This window comes from Equus asinus, chromosome 17 (genome assembly GCF_041296235.1).
Source record: "Equus asinus isolate D_3611 breed Donkey chromosome 17, EquAss-T2T_v2, whole genome shotgun sequence".
Classification (NCBI taxonomy): domain Eukaryota; kingdom Metazoa; phylum Chordata; class Mammalia; order Perissodactyla; family Equidae; genus Equus; species Equus asinus.
The window spans coordinates 40,760,542-40,780,069 of NC_091806.1; the positions used below are offsets into that span (position 1 = coordinate 40,760,542).

The 19,528-nt window shown below is 49.1% G+C and overlaps 4 protein-coding genes and 1 non-coding gene across 6 annotated transcripts; 3 read left to right on the plus strand and 2 right to left on the minus strand.

Annotated features, from left to right (window-relative positions):
- Positions 1-3,600: 3,600 nt before the first annotated feature.
- On the minus strand, positions 3,601-11,532 carry LBHD1 (LBH domain containing 1). 2 transcript variants are annotated; one of them, XM_044750064.2, is made up of 7 exons: positions 11,400-11,532; positions 9,571-9,835; positions 9,330-9,492; positions 7,969-8,196; positions 5,649-5,773; positions 4,034-4,131; positions 3,601-3,949 (listed from the first exon to the last, which is right to left on the minus strand). In XM_044750064.2, the coding sequence occupies exons 2-7, from the start codon at positions 9,718-9,720 to the stop codon at positions 3,919-3,921; spliced, it is 795 nt and encodes a 264-aa protein (XP_044605999.2). In that variant the 5' UTR covers positions 9,721-9,835; positions 11,400-11,532; the 3' UTR covers positions 3,601-3,918. The 2 variants fall into 2 exon arrangements, with proteins under 2 accessions (XP_044605999.2, XP_070344109.1); XM_070488008.1 differs by lacking the exon at positions 11,400-11,532 and having other exon boundaries at positions 9,330-9,800.
- On the plus strand, positions 6,096-7,506 carry CSKMT (citrate synthase lysine methyltransferase). The gene is made up of 4 exons (XM_070488009.1): positions 6,096-6,134; positions 6,406-6,492; positions 6,602-6,668; positions 6,836-7,506. The coding sequence occupies exons 3-4, from the start codon at positions 6,602-6,604 to the stop codon at positions 7,489-7,491; spliced, it is 723 nt and encodes a 240-aa protein (XP_070344110.1). The 5' UTR covers positions 6,096-6,134; positions 6,406-6,492; the 3' UTR covers positions 7,492-7,506.
- LOC123278185 (small nucleolar RNA SNORA57) lies at positions 6,180-6,328 on the plus strand. The gene has a single exon (XR_006515438.2). It is a non-coding gene; the product is annotated as a small nucleolar RNA SNORA57 (small nucleolar RNA).
- Positions 11,440-12,871, plus strand: UQCC3 (ubiquinol-cytochrome c reductase complex assembly factor 3). The gene is made up of 2 exons (XM_014834367.3): positions 11,440-11,573; positions 11,664-12,871. Exons 1-2 carry the CDS (start codon positions 11,454-11,456, stop codon positions 11,811-11,813), a joined length of 270 nt encoding a protein of 89 aa, XP_014689853.3. The 5' UTR covers positions 11,440-11,453; the 3' UTR covers positions 11,814-12,871.
- A 1,112-nt stretch (positions 12,872-13,983) lies between these two features.
- Positions 13,984-16,647, minus strand: UBXN1 (UBX domain protein 1). The gene is made up of 10 exons (XM_014834366.3): positions 16,567-16,647; positions 16,373-16,460; positions 16,182-16,235; positions 15,987-16,093; positions 15,832-15,901; positions 15,400-15,591; positions 15,255-15,306; positions 14,996-15,106; positions 14,295-14,487; positions 13,984-14,126 (listed from the first exon to the last, which is right to left on the minus strand). Exons 2-10 carry the CDS (start codon positions 16,429-16,431, stop codon positions 14,077-14,079), a joined length of 888 nt encoding a protein of 295 aa, XP_014689852.3. The 5' UTR covers positions 16,432-16,460; positions 16,567-16,647; the 3' UTR covers positions 13,984-14,076.
- Positions 16,648-19,528: the final 2,881 nt, after the last annotated feature.

The window sequence follows — 19,528 nt, forward strand, 5'->3', positions numbered from 1 at the left end:
GAAAGAAAGAAAGGAGAGAAAATTCGTAAGAGCAGATGAAGAGGAGAAAAGGAAAGAGAGGAAGGGACAGGAAACCCGAAATAAATTGGGGTGGCTGGGCTGAAGGTGTCCTTCCACTCGTATGTTGGCACCATCATCCTTCTATCAGTCTCCATGGTTTAGGCTTTGCTCTCTCCCCAACCTCCCGGCGCAGGGACCTTGGTCTACCTCACGTCCCCACACCTGCAGGAAGGGAGCTTGGTAACTATGTGCGAAGCTAGTACACCTGTTCAGGACCCCCCTCTCCAGCCAGTCTATCTAGATCGAGTTCCAGCTATTCTCTTTACTGGCTGTGTACTTCCCTGAACCTCTCTATGCCTGTTTCCTCTGCTGGAAATGAGGACGGTCATAGTACAACTACCTCACAGGATTGTTGTGAAAACCGACACCAGATAATCTGTTCACTGTACAGCACTTAGTGCCTGCAATGGTAAGTGAGCACTATGTAAGCATTAGCTATTTTTATTGTATTTGCTCAATGAACTCCAGAAAATAAACTCTTTGACAAGAGTAGCAGGTTCTTAGTAAAAAGTTGGTTGAATGAATGAAAAGGAAAGTAGGTTCTGAGGCCTGTGTTAACCAGAGGGTCTACTGCTCTCAAAGAAAGTGTGGGTCAAAATAACACCACACAGTAGGTCCTAAAGATACTTTTGAAGTGATTGTGTTTTAAAAGCTAAATGACTATAGTTATTTGTTTTTTAAATTTTAGAAGTTCCATCACTTATAAAGTGTATATACTACCTACTAGCAAAACTGTTCTAGGACAGTAAATGTGAAACAATTTCTGCTCCTAGCTCTGCCTCAATCTTGGATCCAACACTTCCCTTCTCTGGACTTCAACTTTTGATCTGTAAAAGGAGGCTTTTGAACCAGATAAGTTCTTCTAGCTATGAGACTATTATGTGGTCCTTGCCCTTAAGGGTTGCACAATCTAAGGGTGCTCGTTTTCGATTTGGACAGATATGGATTCACTGCTGCTATTTATTAGCAATGTAACCCTGAGCAAGTGACCCAACAGTTTGGAGCCCATTTCCTTATCTATAAAATGGGCATGATACCTCCTATCTCAGACTTTTGGCGAAGATGTTTATGTAAAGGACTTAGCATAATACTAGATATGGAAACTCTTCTTTTTGGAACACAACAAGCTCCTTGCCACCTTAGGCACGGAGTGCTAGGGGGAGGAGGGTTCAGAACAAAATTATGAAGGATGGGTATACCAAAATGTTGAAAATGTCTTTCCTTCTCCCTGCTATCACCTCCTCTCCTCTGCTTACTACATCTGCATACAATTCAGTTTCAAACAAATACTTTCCTTTCCTGTGTTCAAAACTGGACACAATGCTGTTTCCCTGGAAAAAAATGGCTGATTCCAAGTTTTAGGCCAGGGAAAGTAGCAGGTGAGCCTGGAACGTATCATTGTGCCAGAAAGCAAAAAAATGCTCAAATACTGATGGTGTTGTGTCAAAAGGACACAGGGACCACCTTGAAAAGGCTCCTGCTAGCCAAATTTGGTATGATTTTGAGCATGAAAAAGTGATAGTAATGGATTATGACACATTGAGAAACAATCTAAATCCATGGTGATATTAAAAAGGAGGGAGTTTACAGAATATGTCAAACAAGTATGAATGAACGAATGATAGAATTAGAAAATCACTATTTTGCTGCAGTAACTAATTCTGGTAAAGATCATCATGGTTGCTAAAACCACTGGATGTAAGGTCATTGGAGGATAGGATATTCATACCATCTTAAAGTATCACTCCATAGATTACTCACTAATTACAAAGGGTGGAGAAATCTGACAGACACCCACTTAACCAACTTTTTACACATAGAATCACCAATAATGAGACAAACTGATATTATACTTCCTGATGTAAGCAATGGGAAGTACACAATATCATCTATGTAGAATTTTTCCCCAAAATGCTTAACCTAAATCTACTTATGAGAAAACATACAGAAACACTCTGACAAACCAGGCTGTGGGATAGTCTTAAATAAATAAACAAATAAAAATAAATAAAATTAGGCTGGACTCTTCAAAAATGTCAAATTATCTAAGACACGGTAGGGATACTGTTCTGGATTGAAAGAGGCTAAAGAGGGGACCAGCCTGGTGGAGCAGCGGTTAAGTGTGCACATTCTGCTTCGGTGGCCCGGGGTTCACCGGTTCAGATGCCAGGTGCGGACATGGCACCGTTTGGCAAGCCATGCTGTGGTAGGCGTCCCACATATAAAGTAGAGGAAGATGGGCATGGATGTTAGCTCAGGGCCAGTCTTCCTCAGCAAAAAGAGGAAGATTGGCAGTAGTTAGCTCAGGGCTAATCTTCCTCAAAAAAAAAAGAAAAAGGCTAAAGAGACGTGACAATTAAATACAACATGTGATCCTTGACTGGCTCCCAGATTGAGGTGGGGAAAAAGAGCTATGAAGGATATTAATGGAACAACTAAGGAAATTTGAATGTGAAAAACTGAATGTTCGCTATTTTACCAATGTTAAATGTCTTAAGTGTTATAATAGTATTTTGGCTATAGAAGAATGTCCTTGGGGATAAAATCTCATCTGCAATTGACTTTCAAATAAGTCTGCAAAGATATATACTCACACACATACATATTTGCAAGTGTGTGGAAAGAGATAAAACAAGTGTAGAAAAATGTTAGAATTGATAAATCTAGGTAGAGTGCATATAGAAGGGTTCACTATACTAATCTCTTAATGTTACTGAAGGCTTGAAATTGTTCAAAATATAAAGTTGGGGAGAGGGGTGCAACACCAGGCCCAAAGCCTCCCTCTTCCAGGAAGCCTGTCCTGATTAAATAGAGCAGGCAGAATATGCTTTTTCCCCTGTTGAACACACCTCCACACAGGCAGCTATTTTTTTTTTTTTAAAGATTGGCACCTGAGCTAACAACTGTTGCCAATCTTCCTTTTTTTTTTCCCCTCCTTTATCTTCCCAAACCACCCCCGTACATAGTTGTATATCTTAGTTGCAGGTCCTTCTAGTTGTGGGATGTGGGACGCCGCCTCAACGTGGCCTGACGAGCAGTGCCATGTCCGCGCCCAGGATCCGAACCCTGGGCCGCCACAGCAGAGCACGCAAACTTAACCACTTGGCCACGGAGCCGGCCCCATCAGCTTTTCACTTTAATTAAACGCCCCAGCCCTGGCTTCCAACAAGCAGAATTTCTGAACATTAGAAAGGAAAAATAATGTTTGATCTTCACTTTATTAAAAATATAACCCAGCAAAGGAAGCAGAGATAAATATGAGGTATAGTGACCTGCCCACCCCGGTCACAGAGAGGCAGTGGCAGGACTGGTATCAGGACCTTTACCTCCGCTGCTATTTCCAAAATAATCTAGATTTTTGTCAGAAATGGAAAGCTGGAGTGTCACTCACTAGGGAGAGAGGGTCCTCACAGAGGCTGGTTTCTTGTTGCCTTTGCTCACGTAAGCTCTGTGGGCCCTGTTTCCCAATTGTCTTGTTTCCACACTCACAGACCCCTTTTCACGGCCCATCCCCATTTCCTATGTTTAATCACACACATCTCAGTGAGAACTCTAGGGCTTTATTGTGAGTGGAGTTGACTGTTAAGGAGCCCCCTCTCCAAACTGTCTGACCCACCCTCTTCCTCTCAACACATCCCTCCAGGGCAAGCCACTGGGTCATTATGCAAGAGGAATCTGGAAGAGTCTAAAGGAGCAATGCTTTCTCTGCAGTCCTCTGAAACAACCACTCAGTCCTCCTGGCTCCCGTTGACAATCTTCTGGCAGAAGAGGCGAGAGATTTAGCTCTTATCTTCAAGGTCCTCCATGTCTACATCCTGGGGGGCTTTTGTCTTCTTTTTTGATTTAGGCTGTGGTTCATTAGTCCTGGCTGGCTTTTGGGGGGCTTCCACTGAGCAAAGGAAAAGAGGAAGCATTAAAGAACCTAAATGAATTCTGGTTGCCCTCTCACCCCACCTTTGTGCCCCAGCCTCACCTTCCATGGCTGCTTTCTCTTTCTGGGCAAGCCGGATCTGCTGGAGGAGTTTTCGGCGCTTCTTCCCAGACAGAGTAATGTTGGCACGTGCACTGGACCTGAAGGATTGGTGAGAGCACAGATATCCAGGTTAACCTGAACCAACACAGGCCACACAAGTGGTTCTGGCTATTGAAAAGGTCTTCAAATCCAAGGCAAAGAATGTTTGAAAATCTGGGCTCTAAGGTAGTGAGTTAAATCTCTCCAACACTTAGACATTAACATACTTTGCATAATACTTATCTCAACGCGTACCTAAAGTACTTAACATTAAATGTTAAAATTTAATATATAGTAGAAACTTGTAAGGGCAAACTCTATTTTTTTCCTCTATTCTCGATATTTCTGACACCAGATGTGTGGAGGTTTTTCCCACATGAAGCAATTCTCCAATTCTCAGTGGGCATTAACTGAGTGTCCTAGGATTTTCACTCAATTCTGACAACATCTACCTGGAGACAGCATCAGATACCATAGGTAAGGGCTCAGTCCCACAAGACTTCCCCCACTTCAGACGTCAATCACGTGTCCAGATTGTCACCTGTACTCCTGATTGACCAGCTATAAATCGGGGTCCTCATGATACCCTTCTGAGACTTGATAATTTGCCAGAACAGCTCATAGAACTTAGAAAGATTTACTTGTATTTACTGATGTACTGTAAAAGGATACAAGTCAGGAACAGCCAGATGGAAGAGACCAGGAGTTCCCATGCCCTTCCCAGGTGCGCCAACCTTCCAGCACCTCCACCTGTTCACCAACCAGGAAGCTCACCAAATCTCCCTTGAACAACAGTTTTCAAAGAGCCTAATCTCCAGCCCTCCCAGCCTTCCCAGAGGTCGGTGGGTTGGGCTTAAATTTCCAATCCTCTAATCCCTTGATCTTTCTGGTGAGCAGTCCAACCCTAAGTCACCCATTAGCACAAACTTTGGTGTGCTCGAGAGGGACTCCTTATGAAATAAAAGACACTCCTGTCACTCAGGAAATTTCCAAGGGTTTTAGGAGCTGTGTGCCAGGAACCAGGGATAAAAACCAAATACATTTCTTTTTTTTTTTCCTCCCCAAATCCCCCCAGTACATAGTTGTATATTTTAGTTGTGGGTCCTACCAAATACATTTCTTATACCATAAAACTCTGTAAACATTTACAGTGAAGAAGTCAATTAAAAGGTGGGATGGGAACGCTTCCCCCAAGACTCAGGGGGCCTTGAAACTTACATACAAAATCCCACATGTGCCTTGTGAAAATTCATCGAGTTGTTCGCACGCTTACGTGTGCGCTTTTAAATTTACTTATAAAAATCTATGTGAATGTACGATGTTACTTGGGGAGGTGGGGGATTCGATAGCTCTCCTTAGATTCTCAATGGGGTCGAAGACCCAAAGAAAGGTTGTTACCTAGCGGTGTCGTGAGAGGCTAGCAGAGTTTAGACACAAAACACAACCAACAAACGTTCCTTGCATAAACGTGAGTGCAAAAGGAAAGCAGAGAGGTGTTATTAGCTGCTCCGGAGCTCAGCAGGGAAGGAAGGAGACTCGGTGGGGAGGATCGAGGGGAAGAGGGTTTGGCACTCACGCCCGCTTCTTGAGGTGGTGCCGCGTGATCAGCCCTGCGTCTATGACAGCCCCAACCACCCGGTGCTTCAGTCGCCGCTGCCGGTTCAATACCCGCCGTCGCTTGAACAGCTTCTTCTTCAGCTCCTGCGAGGGAGGAAGATGCTAATCAGACGGAGGCCACGCACCGCGAACCAGGATCCCCGCACCGGGAGACTGGCCCACCGAGCTCATCTCGGGCGAGATGACAGGGGCTCTGGGGCGCTTGGGCAGTCAGGGCTCCCACACAGTCACCGTTCGGGGCCGGTTGATCTTTCCCCCAGGAGCTCCCATGGCCGCGCTGCGATCCGGGCTCCAGGTCGACGTTTCTGCCCAACGCAGGGTCCGGGTGAGCCCCGCCCCTCAGCACTCCGCAAGCCAATGGCAGCGCGGGGGCGGGGCCTGGGCTATATAAAGGATCTTGGCCAGGCTTCTGGCCTTTCCCGCCGCGGAGACGGAGGTGCTGGAGGTGTGCGTGGAGGCCGGGTGGGGGTTTTGGGTGGGGCCTACGGACCCTCCTTTTCTTGGCGGGGATCAGGCGTGCGGTCCCGGTCCCCGTAATGTACGGAGGAAGAGGGAAAGGGCTGCAGCCCTCTCGGCGTCATGTCTTCGGTGCCGGTGGCTTCCAGTCCGCCGGTTCTATCCTCAAGCGCCGGGACACGGAGCTCCAAGGAGGAGGGCAGCACCGAGGTGCAGCGGGCTCTTCTTCCCTGGGATGCTCACACCTTCTTCGATTTCAGGTGTGTGGAGACGCCCCAGGAGCCGGACCTGCCGTATCGCCTCGTCTCCACTTGCCGTTGCAACCAATAAAGGCCTTTCGCACCGTGGTAGGTGTGTGTCCGCGTTCTTTTCCCGGAGGCTGCAGAGTTAGGCTACACGCGTGATTCCGCAAAGCGGATTTTTCAGGTATCTGGCCTGCCTTGTCATCACCTCCAGATGGTCGCGCTGCGCCGAACCTTCCACGTGGTGACCCTGGCGGCGGGGGCGCGCCGTGCGTTGACGGGTAGGGAAGGTGGACAGAGTGGGCGGGCAAGGTGGGTTCTCGGTGAGTCGGGAATCTAGTCCCTGAAAATGTGGCCCTTAAAACCCCAGGGTACATTGCACCATTTTTGTAGCCGTCTGATAGTACTCAGGCACCGGGTGACACGTGTCCTCCACTCGTGTCCACAGGCTCCCTGGCTGGTAGCTGCCTGGCAGACCGCTGCCTCTGGGATAAGCTCCATGCCCAGCCCCGTCTGGGCAGCGACCCCACCTTCGACTGGTTCTTTGGATACGAGGAAGCCCAGGGGCTCCTACTGCCGCTGCTGCAGGAGGCACGGGCTGCCTGTCCACTTCGGGTGTTGGATGTGGGCTGTGGGACCTCAAGCCTGTGTACAGGCCTCTACACCAAGTGCCCGCACCCCGTGGACGTGCTTGGGGTGGACTTCTCTCCTGTGGCTGTGGCCCACATGAACAGCCTCCTGGAATGTGGCCAAGGCCAAACACCCCTGTGCCCTGGGCACCCTGCCTCCCGCCTCCACTTCATGCAGGCTGACGCCCAGAACCTAGAGCCAGTGGCTTCCTCAGGCTCCTTCCAGCTAGTGCTAGACAAGGGCACCTGGGATGCTGTTGCCCGGGGTGGTCTGCCTGGAGCTTACCAGCTGTTGTCAGAATGCCTGAGGATCCTGAGCCCCCAGGGGACCCTGATTCAGTTCTCAGATGAGGACCCTGAGGTGCGGCTGCCCTGCCTGGAGCAACGGTCCCAAGGCCGGACTGTGACTGTGCAGGAGCTAGGCCCTTTCAGGGGCATCACCTACTTTGCTTACTTGGTTCAAGCCTCTGATTAAAGACTTTAGTCCTGACCTTAGTGCTTCTGTTGGAGAAAGAGAGAGGGTTGGAGAGAGCTTTGTCCTTGCAAGATGGCTGCAAGATGAGGATTTGAGTCCTGGCTTCCACACTTACTACCTGGGTACACATAGTATTGAATGTTTCTGTGGCCCAGTTTACTCATCTGCAAGGTGGGAAAAATACCTGGAGTTCTGGGGATTACACACAAGGACAGGAGGAACATTCAGCAGTGCCAGGCACAAGACGAGTGCTAGAGAAGGTACAAGTGGATGGTTCCCCACCCCCAACGAACTGGAACTCCCAAAAGCACAGATAGGAATTCTCGATCCAAATCCCAGCATTGACGAACTTGTGTGACCCAGTTGCCTAACCTCTGTGTCATTTTTCTCACCTGTAAAAGGGAAAGACTGTTAAAGGATAGGTAGAAGGGTTTCATAAACAAACCTGGGTGAAATGTTCGAGGGAGAGATACTCACCCTCAAAGCTCCTGGGCGGCAAGAGATGGGAATATTCCACAAAGCGGCATCTATAGGCACGAGAGCCTGTGGCTGGGTCCCAGAGAGGACAGGGACTGGAGGCTTCCTGACACTCTGTGTCCTCAGGACTCCAGGAGGCATCTTGTTCTACCTGTTCCTGCCCCCAGCTGAGTTCTGGGTTAAAGGTTCTTAAGGGAGATCTGGGGTCCAGTGGGCTCCAAGTCCAGCCTAGGGGGGAGGCAAGTTAAAGAGCTCATTAATGGGCCAGCCTGTGGCTGAGTGGTTAAGTTCGAGCGCTCCGCTTCGGCGGCCCAGGGTTTCGCCGGTTCGAATCCTGGGCGCAGACATGGCACTGCTCATCAAGCTGTGCTGAGGTGGCATCCCACATGCCACAACTAGAAGGACCCACAACTAAAACTATACAACCATGTACCGGGGGGCTTTGGGGAGAAAAAGGAAAAATAAAATCTTTAAGGAAAAGAAAAGAGCTCATTAACAATGAAAAATATTTCAGATATATTGTGGAATCTTTAGAGATAAAATGAATTTGTGCAATTTTTTTCCTTATAAAAAGGTAATACAGTGGGCTGGCCCGGTGGCGCAGTGGTTAAGTTTGCACGTTCTGCTTCGGCGGCCCAGAGTTTGCCAGTTCGGATCCTGGGTAAGGACATGGCAGTGCTGGGCAAGCCATGCTGTGGTAGGCGTCCCACATATAAAGTAGAGGAAGATGGGCATGGATGTTAGCTTAGGGCCAGTCTTCCTCAGCAAAAAGAGGAGGAGTGGCAGATGTTAGCTCAGGGCTAATCTTCCTCAAAAATAAATAAATAAAAATAAGAAGGTAATACAGCAATTATAATGAAGAGCCTAACTTCACAGCCTCAATTTCCTCATGAGGGGGAAAATATCTCCCTCATTTCTTTCTGAAAATTATGAGGTAAAAGTGTTTAGCACAGTACCTGGGACATAGTAAAAACTCAAAAAAAAAAAAAGCTATAACAATAAACAGACATGGGGAAAAGTCTGGAAGAGAAGACATCTGAAATGTTAATTGTCACTGGGTAGTCAGATTTGAGGTAATTTTATTATCTCCCCCCCACAACAATGTAAATATTTTAAAATATTAAAAATACATATTAAAAGCTGTCACCCATCCAACATCAGAACTGCTCTGAATTTTATCAACTTTGCCAAGCCCCTTAACCTTTCTCTCCCACCCGTACATTTTTCTTCATTATGTTTCCTGAGCACCTGCTGTGAGCCTGATACTGCTTAATGGAGGGGACACAGCTGAGTTTTCCATCTTGGTCGTGGCCAGAACATCCAGCTCACAATGGCCCCACTGAACTAGCCACCTCCCTCACCTGGCTCTTCACTTTGGTCCTGGAAGAAGACCTCCGCCTCCTCTTCCTCATCATCGGTGAGCAGCAGCAGCTCCTCATGAGGCCACCGGAGCTCCCCACTCTCTTCACTCACCTCAGAGGCTTCCACCACAATGGAGGGCAGGCGGGTCTTTTGAGAGACAACCTGAATGGGGACAGCAGGGAGCTTGGGCCAAATCGGAGGACGAGCCAGCAGGAGGACACAGGGTGGAGAAATACTAACCTGAACATGCTCGTGACCTTCAACCCTGCCAATTTCTCCTCTGTCGTTCCAGAGAGGGTTGGTCAGCCTAGGACTTTCTGGATGCTGGGAGGAGCCTGGGCTGTCTCTAGGCCAACACCCATCCTCACTGCTCCCTGGCACAAGGGCCATAGGTGCTGATTCTTAAGCGTGCAGGGTGGTTGAGCTCAGAGTGGAGTACCCCGGCCGAGTGTACCCCACAGACTGCTCCTTTAATCTTCTTTGGAGCCTGGCCCCGTAATCACTTCTGAAGAGAGGAGGATGACATGCTAGGAGATTATGGGCCTTCCAGGGGAGGGGAAAATCCCAAGAGGTAGGATAGGAGCTTTATTTCTACTCACTCCCTGGTGACACTGGGAAAGGCAGAAGGAGTATGAGTCAACAAGGGCACCTGGATTAAAGCCCTGTGAGTGAAGAGATTTGATAACAAACTTGCAATTTCCCGGGGCCGGCCCGGTGGGCCCGGTGGCACAGCCATTAAGTGTGCATGGTCCGCTTCGGCGGCCCGGGGTTCACGGGTTCGGATCCCCGGTGCGGACATGGCACGGGCTTGGCAAAAGCCATGCTGTGCTAGGCATCCCACGTATAAAATAGAGGAAGATGGGCACAGATGTTGGCTCAGGGCCAGTCTTCCTCAGCAAAAAGAGGAGGAGTGGCAGTAGTTAGCTCAGGGCTAATCTTCCTCAAAAAAAGAAAAAAAACCTTGGGATTTCCTGATTCCTTTGCTTCCTCCGTCTCCCAAGTTGAAATGTTTCTTTGTATCTTATTTAATGAATATTTATATGGTGTTTACTATTTGCCAGGAACTGTTTTAAATGCTTTACATACAAACTTTTAATTATCCTAAAACGATGAGATAGATACTATTATTTAGCCCCATTTTCCCATGCAGAAACCAGGGCACAAAGAACTTAAATGACCAGCCCAGAGTCACACTTCCCCAAGCTACAATTCGGTATGTTACACGAAAACCAGTCTTCACGGCAGAAAAAAAAAAAAAAAAAAAAGCGAAGGGTATATACCATTACGAGAAAAGTAACGTTTACTTTTAGCAAGTTTATTTAACAAGTAAAATAAAGAAAAAGTATATAAATACACCCTTTTCCCCACCAAGTACACTTGGCTTTGAGTTTCTGTTCAGGAGTTGAAGGGATTGAAGGGGGTCGATAGGCTGATGTGTATAAATATCTGGATGTCCACTATCTGCTGTATTGAAGGAGCACTAATTGTCGTAGGAAACCACATGGCAAAGTCCTAGCCCTCTACTGATCAGGAAATTTCCGAACCTGGCAATTGTAAAACCCACAACAACCATGAAGACACACACTCTCCCCTTAGCAATGCCACTCCAGGTTTCACAATGGGCACCGCTATCGGCCCTCAGTGTCAACACTTCTTGACAGGCTCAACCTTCTCACCTTAAAACTAGTCTTAAAAGAGGCCGGCCCCGCAAGACCGAGTGGCTAAATTTGCGTGCTCCGCTTCCGCCGCCCAGGGTTTCGCCAGTTTGGATCCTGGGCACGGACATGGCACCGCTCATCAGGTCACGTTGAGGGGGCGTTCTACACAGCATAACCAGAGGCGCTCACTAGAATATACAACTATGGAGGGTGGGGCTCTGGGGAGAAGGAGATGGGCAACAGATGGTAGCGCAGGTGCCAATCTTTAAACAACAACTAGTCTTAAAACCCAGCAGCTCTAGATTCTAAAACGTTTCGCTGGTGAGGCCCTCTCTAGCCCGGCCCCTTCTCTATGGTTTTCTCTGTGGGTCGCTCTAGCCCGCGCACGGGGCAGCGAGACGGCTGGGCTACCTCTCTAGGCTGCGGAGGACTCCGGAGGGCGCCTCGCTGGTCGCGGGGTCGGTCATGGGGACCGTGCGCAAAGCGCTGATCGTGGGCGCAGTGCTGGGCGCTGGGGCTGGTGTGGGCTCCGCGCTCTTTGTCCTCGTGACTCCGGGAGAGCAGCAGAAGCAGGCGATGCTGAAGGTGGGGGCAATTGGGAGTGCGAGGTGGGGTGGGCGGACGGAGAGCTCCGGGCTGGGGGCCTGGACTATGAACCTCCCTCATTGCCCGCAGGAGATGCCGGAGCAGGACCCTCGGCGCAGGGATGAGGCGGCCAGAACCAAACAGTTAGTGTTCGCCACTCTGCAGGAGGCAGCGACCACGCAGGAGAACGTGGCCTGGAGAAAGAACTGGAATGACGGCGGCGGCGGGAGGTCAGGGTGACCCGGAACTTGCCCCCGTGGGCGCTGGGACCCCCGCTCCGGCGCAGGAGTCCTAGGCGGTCTTTCACTTCCGTGGACCTGGCGGGGAGTCCGGACCCGGGATGCCACGCGGGGTCGGGGTGCTGCCGCCGGGTGAGCACTTCCCCCCGGCAACCTTGCACTGACTGCGCTTTAACGCCCACATCGCGGGCCGGGGCGTCGGATGTGGCGAACTGAAGGAACCAATAAATCACGTTCTTCTGTCAAGTCAGCCCCGCGGTCGGACGCCTATAAATGCCTAGAGTTTTCTGGGGGTCGGTGCTGCGGGCGGGGATTACCGTGGCTCCCACCTGTCCGGCCTCGGAAGCTGAAGCCCAATAGGCATAGCGACCACGTTTTCAAAACACAGGTCACGTGGTCTGTTTGAAGGTACTTCAGGGGATAACCAAGCGACATTCTTGAAATCGAAACTATCCTGGAAAGTCTTGTAGCAATAGATGCGCTTAGAGAACACTTCTGGTTCCCGTCTTCGAGTGAGGTTAGAGAGGGGCTTCTAGCACTTAACATGTGCCACTATGCCTCCTGGGGCCGTTATTCAACCTTTGGAGGCCGACTTGCTAGGAGTAGTAATGAAAGGAACGTGCTTGGCGTCAGACAGATCTTGATTCAACTCCTGCATGTTACAAAACCTCTCTGAGCCTCAGTCCTGTTCTACAAAAGGTGATAATTATCTTGATGGTTGTTGTAAAAAGATTAATTTAGAAATGTCAAGTGCAGTGCCTGGGACAGAGCAACCTGGCAGTAAATATAGTGGGGTTTTTCCTCCTCAACGTTTGGTCTGCAGTCTTTTCAATCTCTGAATCCAGTCAGAGGATCTACTGGAGATGCACTGAAGGGATGAGAAAAAGCTGTCACTGGGGTCACAGACCCACAACCAGGTCAACCAATTCACTTCCCTTTTGTCTATTTTATATCCTGTGGTTCCAAGCAAGATTGTAATGGGAAAAAAAAAAGGCTGTTTTTATTAAAGCCAGAACACTAAATAAAGCTGGTAACACTGAGGTGTATACTCAGGTATGAGCATTGGTGCCGTTTTCAGCTGCTGAATGGTGAAGTCATAAGCTGAATACATGTGTCAAGTGTGAGCTTTACACTTTCACTGTAGCTTTTCCTAGCCAGGGAATGAGAGGAAGGTCATCAGCTCTTCCAGGGAGCACTAGGGAGAGTGATCAGCAGCGGGGAGAGGGGCTACCATGAAGGAACTGGGTGGTTCAGAGTCTGACCCCTAGAGTTGGGCTCCCCGGGTGTGTGTCCAGGTTCTACTACTTACTGCCTGTGTGGGTTTGGGTAAGTCATGTATTTCGGTGTCCCCATCACTAAAATGGGATAATTGTACCTATCCCTAGATAATGCCTTCATATCTCAGTTAATGTTCTTAGCACAGAAAGTCACTGTAATGCTGTCAATGTTTGTGAATGGCCACGTATAAATATAACCCTTTTAGTAGCTGATACTTATTGGGAACTTACTAGGCGCCAGGCACTGTGTTAAAGCACCTTGTATCAGCATTATGTAATCCCCACAACAACCCCAATTAACAGGTAGTATCATCTCTATTTTACTAAAGAAGAAATGAGGCTTAAGTTAAGGCACGTAGCTAGTGAGGATTTCAGGCTTATGCAACACCTTCCATAGGAGGAAAAGGTGCATAAGTACCCCCGCACCTTTCTCCCCTCAACCTCTCAAGCAACTAATCAGACCTAGAGAGCAGAAAAAAGTCTCTTGTTGGAAACTTAAGATGAAGAATAGGGTCTACTCTAAAAGCTTTCCCTGAGGCTCGGCCCTGTGGCCGGGTGGTTAAGTTCGCATGCTCCGCTTTGGTGGCCCGGGGTTTGCCGTTTCAGATCCTGGGTGCAGATCTGTACATTGCTCAAGCCATGCTGTGGTGGCATCTCACACAGAAGAACTAGAATAACCTGCAACTAGGATATATAACTATGTACTGGGGCTTTGGGAAGGGGGGGTTGTGGGGAAGAGGAAGATTGGCAACAGATGTTAGCTCGGGGCCAATCTTCCTCACCCAAAAAAAAAAAAAAGCCTACTTAAAAAAATTAAATAAAAAGCCTTCCCTTTAGCTTCTTCCTCTGCCTCAGTTTTGACCCTCCCAGCCACGCAGGAAGGAGTCAGGGACATACAGAACTCAGAAGGTCTATTTATTAGGAAGGAGATGTCAGTGCTTTATCAAAGATGAAGAGGTCAGAGAGGGATGGTGAGATGAAGGCCTCTCAGCTGGGACATTTCTTGGCCACAATGAGGACAGCAGAAGGCACGAGTCCTGAAGATGGAAGAAAACAGGTTTGAACCACCACAATACTTGCTTTTTGCTCCCCAAATTCCTGGCCTCACACCATCTCCATAAAGTCCCTTCTCTTTGCATCCCTTCCTTTCTCAGGCATGCTTCCTATCCGCCACTAAGTCCTGTTTCAGGTCCCACATGTCATACCCAGCTCCTGCAAAGGTCTTTCCATGTCAGCCTCTGAGAAGGCCCGTCGGGGGAAACCACTGAGCAACTGGACTGGGTCCTGGCCCCCTCCAGGCTCCTCCCCACGGTGGAGCTCCACATAGAGCCTCACGGCTGCCAGCTGTTCCCGTGCCCGGAAGGTCTGGGTCAGCGAGGTCCCATCTGGCAGCCTGACCTGGAGGGCAAGGGAGAGATACAGTATTGTGAATGTCAAAACTGAATGAAGTGCCCAAGTAAGGAAAGAAGAAGAGCAAAGTTGGCTCCTTCCTCTTAGACAGACTGAACAAGCATAATTACTATTTAAAGTCTTAATGAACAACCACTTATGCTTTGCTTTACTAAGCACTGAAGAGAGTCTCTTTGATCCCTCACAATTTAAGAAAGACAAGGACACGATTATACAAAAATATCTGGATAAATAACGCATCATGCAAATAGGTGTGTGACAAACCAAATGAAAACATTATGAACAAGTAAAAAGGTAAATGCTGAGTAAGAGGAAAGTATGGATTTAAGTGACTGGGCAAGTGAAATTTGATATCCTCCCCAAGAGTAGAGGAGATAGGATTTCAAAAGTCATTTACAAAAAAGGGAGAGGTTTGGCAAAGGGAACATAACTGAAAAAAGCTCTGGGCTGCGTGCCTTCCAGGCCAACAAAGGGTTCCAGGAATCAGAATCAGTACCTGTATGCGACACTGGTCATATTCCCGCTTGGTGGGAGGCTCCTGGCTGGGAGAGGAGGGAACAGGACCTGGCTCTGTTGCTGGTGGCTGAGAACCCACACCACCACCATACTGAAGGACAAGGTAAAAAACTGCATCAGGCACTCAGCCACCCTCAGGAGAAACACTGGATAAGCCCATCCCTTCCCTCTAAAGCTAGAAAACAGGATTTACTAGCAGCCCACCTGTTTCGGCACTCTCTGTCTTCCCAATCACCTACCTTCTTGGCTCTTTCTGCTTTGTCCCTTTCGATCTTCTCTCGGACTCTTTGTCTGGAATGCAGACAGGAAAAAAGTAGGTCAGACTTGACAAAGCAAATCTTGATTACTTTCTCATCTCTTATCCAACAACCCCAGCACCCAGACCTGGCTGCTAACTCTTCAGCCTTTTCCCTCCTCCGCTCCTCGGCAGCCCGGCGCATCTCATCTTCCTGTAGCCGCTGCCGGGCGGCTGACAATTCTTGCCCTTGTCTCCTGCGCTGCCGTTCCCGTTCCAATGCCTCCCGTTCCTCTCTTTCTTCACGTTCCCGCTGCTTCTGAGCCACCAGCTCCAACATCCTGTGTTGCAGAAAGGAAAGGGCTCAAGAAAAATGGACATGGATTGGGAAAGCGAGTTTATAACAAGGGACTCAGAAAACAAAATCAGGGAACGTGTGTCCCAAGACAGATGAAAGAAACAAAAAGGAAAAGGCCAAGAGAGGACAGAGGCAATGTGGAAAGTTCAGAGTTCTGTGACCAGACTTGCGTCCTGGGGAGAGGTGGAAAGTGACTCTCAGAAATGTAGGTTCCTTACTATACCTCTTGGTCTGTTCCTGTCTTTCCTCTTCACTCAAAGTAGGTTTGCCTTCTCCCGCAGCAGACCCAAGTCCTATAAACACGGAATCAGTATTACTACCCGTTCAGAGCGTCCTCCGACCCTCCGAAATAATCACCCCGTGTCCCTCAGTCAGGACCTTCAGGGCCACCCTGCTCCGAGGGGGTGGGTTCCCGTCCCAGAATATGTCCAACGGGGGCCGCCAGCGGTTCGTCCACATCGGGGTCGTCTTCGTGCTCCATCAACCTGGCAGGGAAAGTCGGGAGGGAGGTTAACACTGAGGCTGCCCCTCCCAGCAGTCCCCAGTCCCCTGCCGCCCGGTCTGAGCGCTCACCAGTCCATCGCAGCCTCGATGCCCTGGTTCCCTGTGAGGGCCAGAGCCTTCTCCCTGGGGGCAGAAACACCGTGAATAGCGCCCACGAGTCATGGCGATGGTCGGGCTGGGGCGCAGAGCAGGGCCAGGCCGGGATAAAGGCCCGGACAGGTCCGCGACCCCCGCGGGCCGGGGTTAGGGGGCTCCCTTACGCGCGTCCCCTGGGGAAGCCCATCTCTATGAGACTCTCCAGAGCCGTCAGCTCCGCCATGGCGCCGCCACCGCCGCTTCCGCGGGGACCTGGGGGGGCGGGGCGAGAAGGAGGACGGAGGGGATCAGCACGGGGCGCCCCCGGCCCGCGCACAACCCAGCCCCGACGGCCCCGGCCGGGCGCTCGCTCACTCACCCGGCAATGGACCCACCACGGCCACGGCCGAGAAGAAAGCCGAGGGAAAGCGGAAGTGCCCGAATCTGTTTGGGTCACGTGGAGGCGGACGTGGACGGGTGCAGCCGAGGGCCAAAAATGTGCAGGTCCGGCCCTGCTGGCGAGACCCGCGAGGGCGGGGATTTTGCAATCCCGGGCGCCCCGCGGCGGTGGAACAGCGTGTTGTAATTCTGAACGCCATGGCCAACATCAAGCCAGCTCCGGGAGATGGTTGGTCCCTTAGCGCAACCAATTGGAAAGTTATTTGGCAATGTTTATCGGGGCGATGGAAATGTGCATACTCTTTGACCCGCTCAGCCTCCTCGGGGAATTGAGCCATCCTCGCCCGCCTGCCAAAGGAATCTTTGCAAAACATGACATCTGATCCTGTCATCACCTCCCTGCTTAAAAATTCTTCCTGACACCCCGGTCACCCAGGATGAAACCTAAATGCTGGCAGTCTGGCTCCCTTCTGCCCCTTTGTTTGTTAGAGCCCCTTTTGTAAAGTGAAAATAACCATAGCACCTACCTGTCGACGAAAATAATCCATAAAGGAAAATTGGGGTGAGTTTATTCTGAGCTAAAATGTGAGGACCATGGCCCAGAGCCTTTCTTCCCCAAGGAAAAAAGGGCACCAAAGAAGTGGGGTGCACAGAGTGGTTATATACCCCGAAAGAGGATGTTTCACATATGATTGAAATGTCCCTTTTACAATAGCCACAGGACTGCTCTGTCGGCACAGCGATTGATGGACACAGCAGGTAGGTCTGCTGTCTTGGTGGACACAGCAGGGCGGCAGGTCTGTTGTCTCGAGCTGGGTGGTCACAGGTGAGCTGCGTGGTCAAAAGTGAGCACAGCAATCAGTTCCTAGCCTAAGGAAAGATGCTTATCCTTGAGGAAATGCCAATGTGGGGGGAAGTTGCACCTTTATCTTAAGGGCATTTGTTCTTGCCATAGTAAATGGTTAAAGCAGATATACAGTGCATGCCCCATGGCCACGTCAGGCCCTTTTGGAAAAAGAAAGTCAGACCCAATTAGGTTTACACCAAATGGCTTCTTCATATGCTCCAATATATCCTATTGCTTGCCATTTCTGTTTGTCATAGCTTAGGTGCCTGGCAAGACTGTACCGTGTAAATGTTGGCAGTACTCAGTTTCATCTCCCACCACTGGAGGGTAACGTGCATATTGCAAAACAGGCCCTCTCCCTTCTCCAGGTCTTTCCAGCAACCAGTCCCTCTACCTGAGATGTCCTTCTTCTTTTGTGGGCTTGGTTAACTCCCAGTCATTTTTCAGACTGGGCTTTAGGTTTGCTTTTTAAGGGAAAACTGCTTTGACCACCCACTCTCCACTTCCCGGCTCCAGTATTTCCCAGCTCCAGTATTCACCCGGTTAAGCACTTATCCCTCTGCTGTGTAGTCATTGTTGACTATTTAGCCCTCCACCACCACATAGGCTGTTAGATTGCTAAAGGTAAAGCTCACTTTATTTATTTTTAGTTTTGTTTTTCTTTTGAGGAAGATTAGCGCTGAGCTAACATCTCCCACCAAGCCTCCTCCTTTTTTTTTTTTTTTTTTTTGCTGAGGAAGACTGGTCTTGAGCTAGGATCCGTGCCCATCTTCCTCTACTTTATATGTGGGACACCTGCCACAGCATGGCTTGACAAGCAGTGTGCAGGTCCCCACACACCTGGGATCCGAAACTGCAAACCCCGGGCTGCGAAAGTGGAAGGTGGGAACTTAACTGCTATGCCACCGGGCTGGCCCCCTAAAGCTCACTTTAAATGTTTATTAGGAGGTAAGTAATAATAAGGTATTGATATTGATAATATATGTGCTAGAGACTTTTATATGATTAATGCATATTTAATCATCACAATAATCCATATGATATAGATACTATTATTAGTCACAGGAAACAGACACAGAAAAATGAGATAATTTACCTCAAGTTAGAAAGCTGGGGGGCCGGCCCGGTGGCGCAGTGGTTAAGTGCGCATGTTCCACTTCTGCAGCCCAGGGTTCTCGGGTTCGGATCCCGGGTGCGGACACGACACTGCTTGGCTAAGCCATGCTGTGGCAGGCGTCCCACATATAAAGTAGAGGAAGATGGGCATGGATGTCAGCTCAGGGCCAGTCTTCCTCAGCAAAAAGAAGAGGATTAGCGGCAGTTAGCTCAGGGCTAATCTTCCTCAAAAGAAAAAAAAGAAAGAAAGAAAGCTGGTAAGTGGCAGAGCTGGGATTGAAACCCATGAGCTGTGCATTCATTAAACCTCTCTGCTGTGTCACCTCTCCACGGTGGAGTGAAGAGTGTCAGCCTGGAGTTGGGCAGCTTGGGTCCAAATCCTAACCCAGCTCCTTGCTCGTAGCTTCAAACCATTTAGAACCTTAAATTTCTCATCTTGTCTTTAGTAAGGAGACAATAGAGCCAGCCCTGGTGGTCTAGTGGTTAAGATTCAGCACTCAGCACCACAGCCCATTTCCGGATTGTGGAATCACACCGCCCTCTCTCAAGTCATTCTATTGTGGCGGCCTGCATGGAGAGCTCAACTAACAACTAGGATACACAACCACGCACTGAAGCTTTTAAAAAAAAAGATGAGATAGTAGGCCCTCATTATTTGTAAATGAATAAATGCTGGGGAAATACAGGGATCCAGTAAAAAAGGCACAAAGTATTCACTACAGTGTGATAAGTATATTATAGACAACCAATGTATTCTGAATTTATTCTAGAGGTCCGATCATAAAAGAATGATTAAATTGTATAGTCCTGCCTCTTTCACCTACTTCCAGGTAAGTACCTATAGAAATACAGAAAGATACACAAACAAACAAGGATGTCCATAGCAAATGCCAGAGGCAACTTAAATGTTCTGTTGTATATTGTTTTTTTTTAAGGTTTTATTTTATCTTTTTTCTCCCCAAAGCCCCCCCCCCCCGTA

Coding starts and splice junctions, on each gene's coding strand:
- LBHD1 (XM_070488008.1), bottom strand. CDS start 9,720: ATGGCCCTTGTGCCAGGGAGCAGTGAGGATGGGTGTTGGCCTAGAGAC. Junction 8,197..9,329: donor GGACCAAAGTGAAGAGCCAG/GTGAGGGAGGTG, acceptor CCTCCCCCCTAG/GCTGGACTTGGAGCCCACTG. Junction 5,774..7,968: donor GCCGCCCAGGAGCTTTGAGG/GTGAGTATCTCT, acceptor CCTCCCTCGCAG/GAGCTGAAGAAGAAGCTGTT.
- UQCC3 (XM_014834367.3), top strand. CDS start 11,454: ATGGGGACCGTGCGCAAAGCGCTGATCGTGGGCGCAGTGCTGGGCGCT. Junction 11,574..11,663: donor AGAAGCAGGCGATGCTGAAG/GTGGGGGCAATT, acceptor CATTGCCCGCAG/GAGATGCCGGAGCAGGACCC.
- CSKMT (XM_070488009.1), top strand. CDS start 6,602: ATGGTCGCGCTGCGCCGAACCTTCCACGTGGTGACCCTGGCGGCGGGG. Junction 6,669..6,835: donor GGCGCGCCGTGCGTTGACGG/GTAGGGAAGGTG, acceptor TCGTGTCCACAG/GCTCCCTGGCTGGTAGCTGC.
- UBXN1 (XM_014834366.3), bottom strand. CDS start 16,431: ATGGCGGAGCTGACGGCTCTGGAGAGTCTCATAGAGATGGGCTTCCCC. Junction 16,236..16,372: donor GGCTTCCCCAGGGGACGCGC/GTAAGGGAGCCC, acceptor TTCTGCCCCCAG/GGAGAAGGCTCTGGCCCTCA. Junction 16,094..16,181: donor ATCGAGGCTGCGATGGACTG/GTGAGCGCTCAG, acceptor TTTCCCTGCCAG/GTTGATGGAGCACGAAGACG.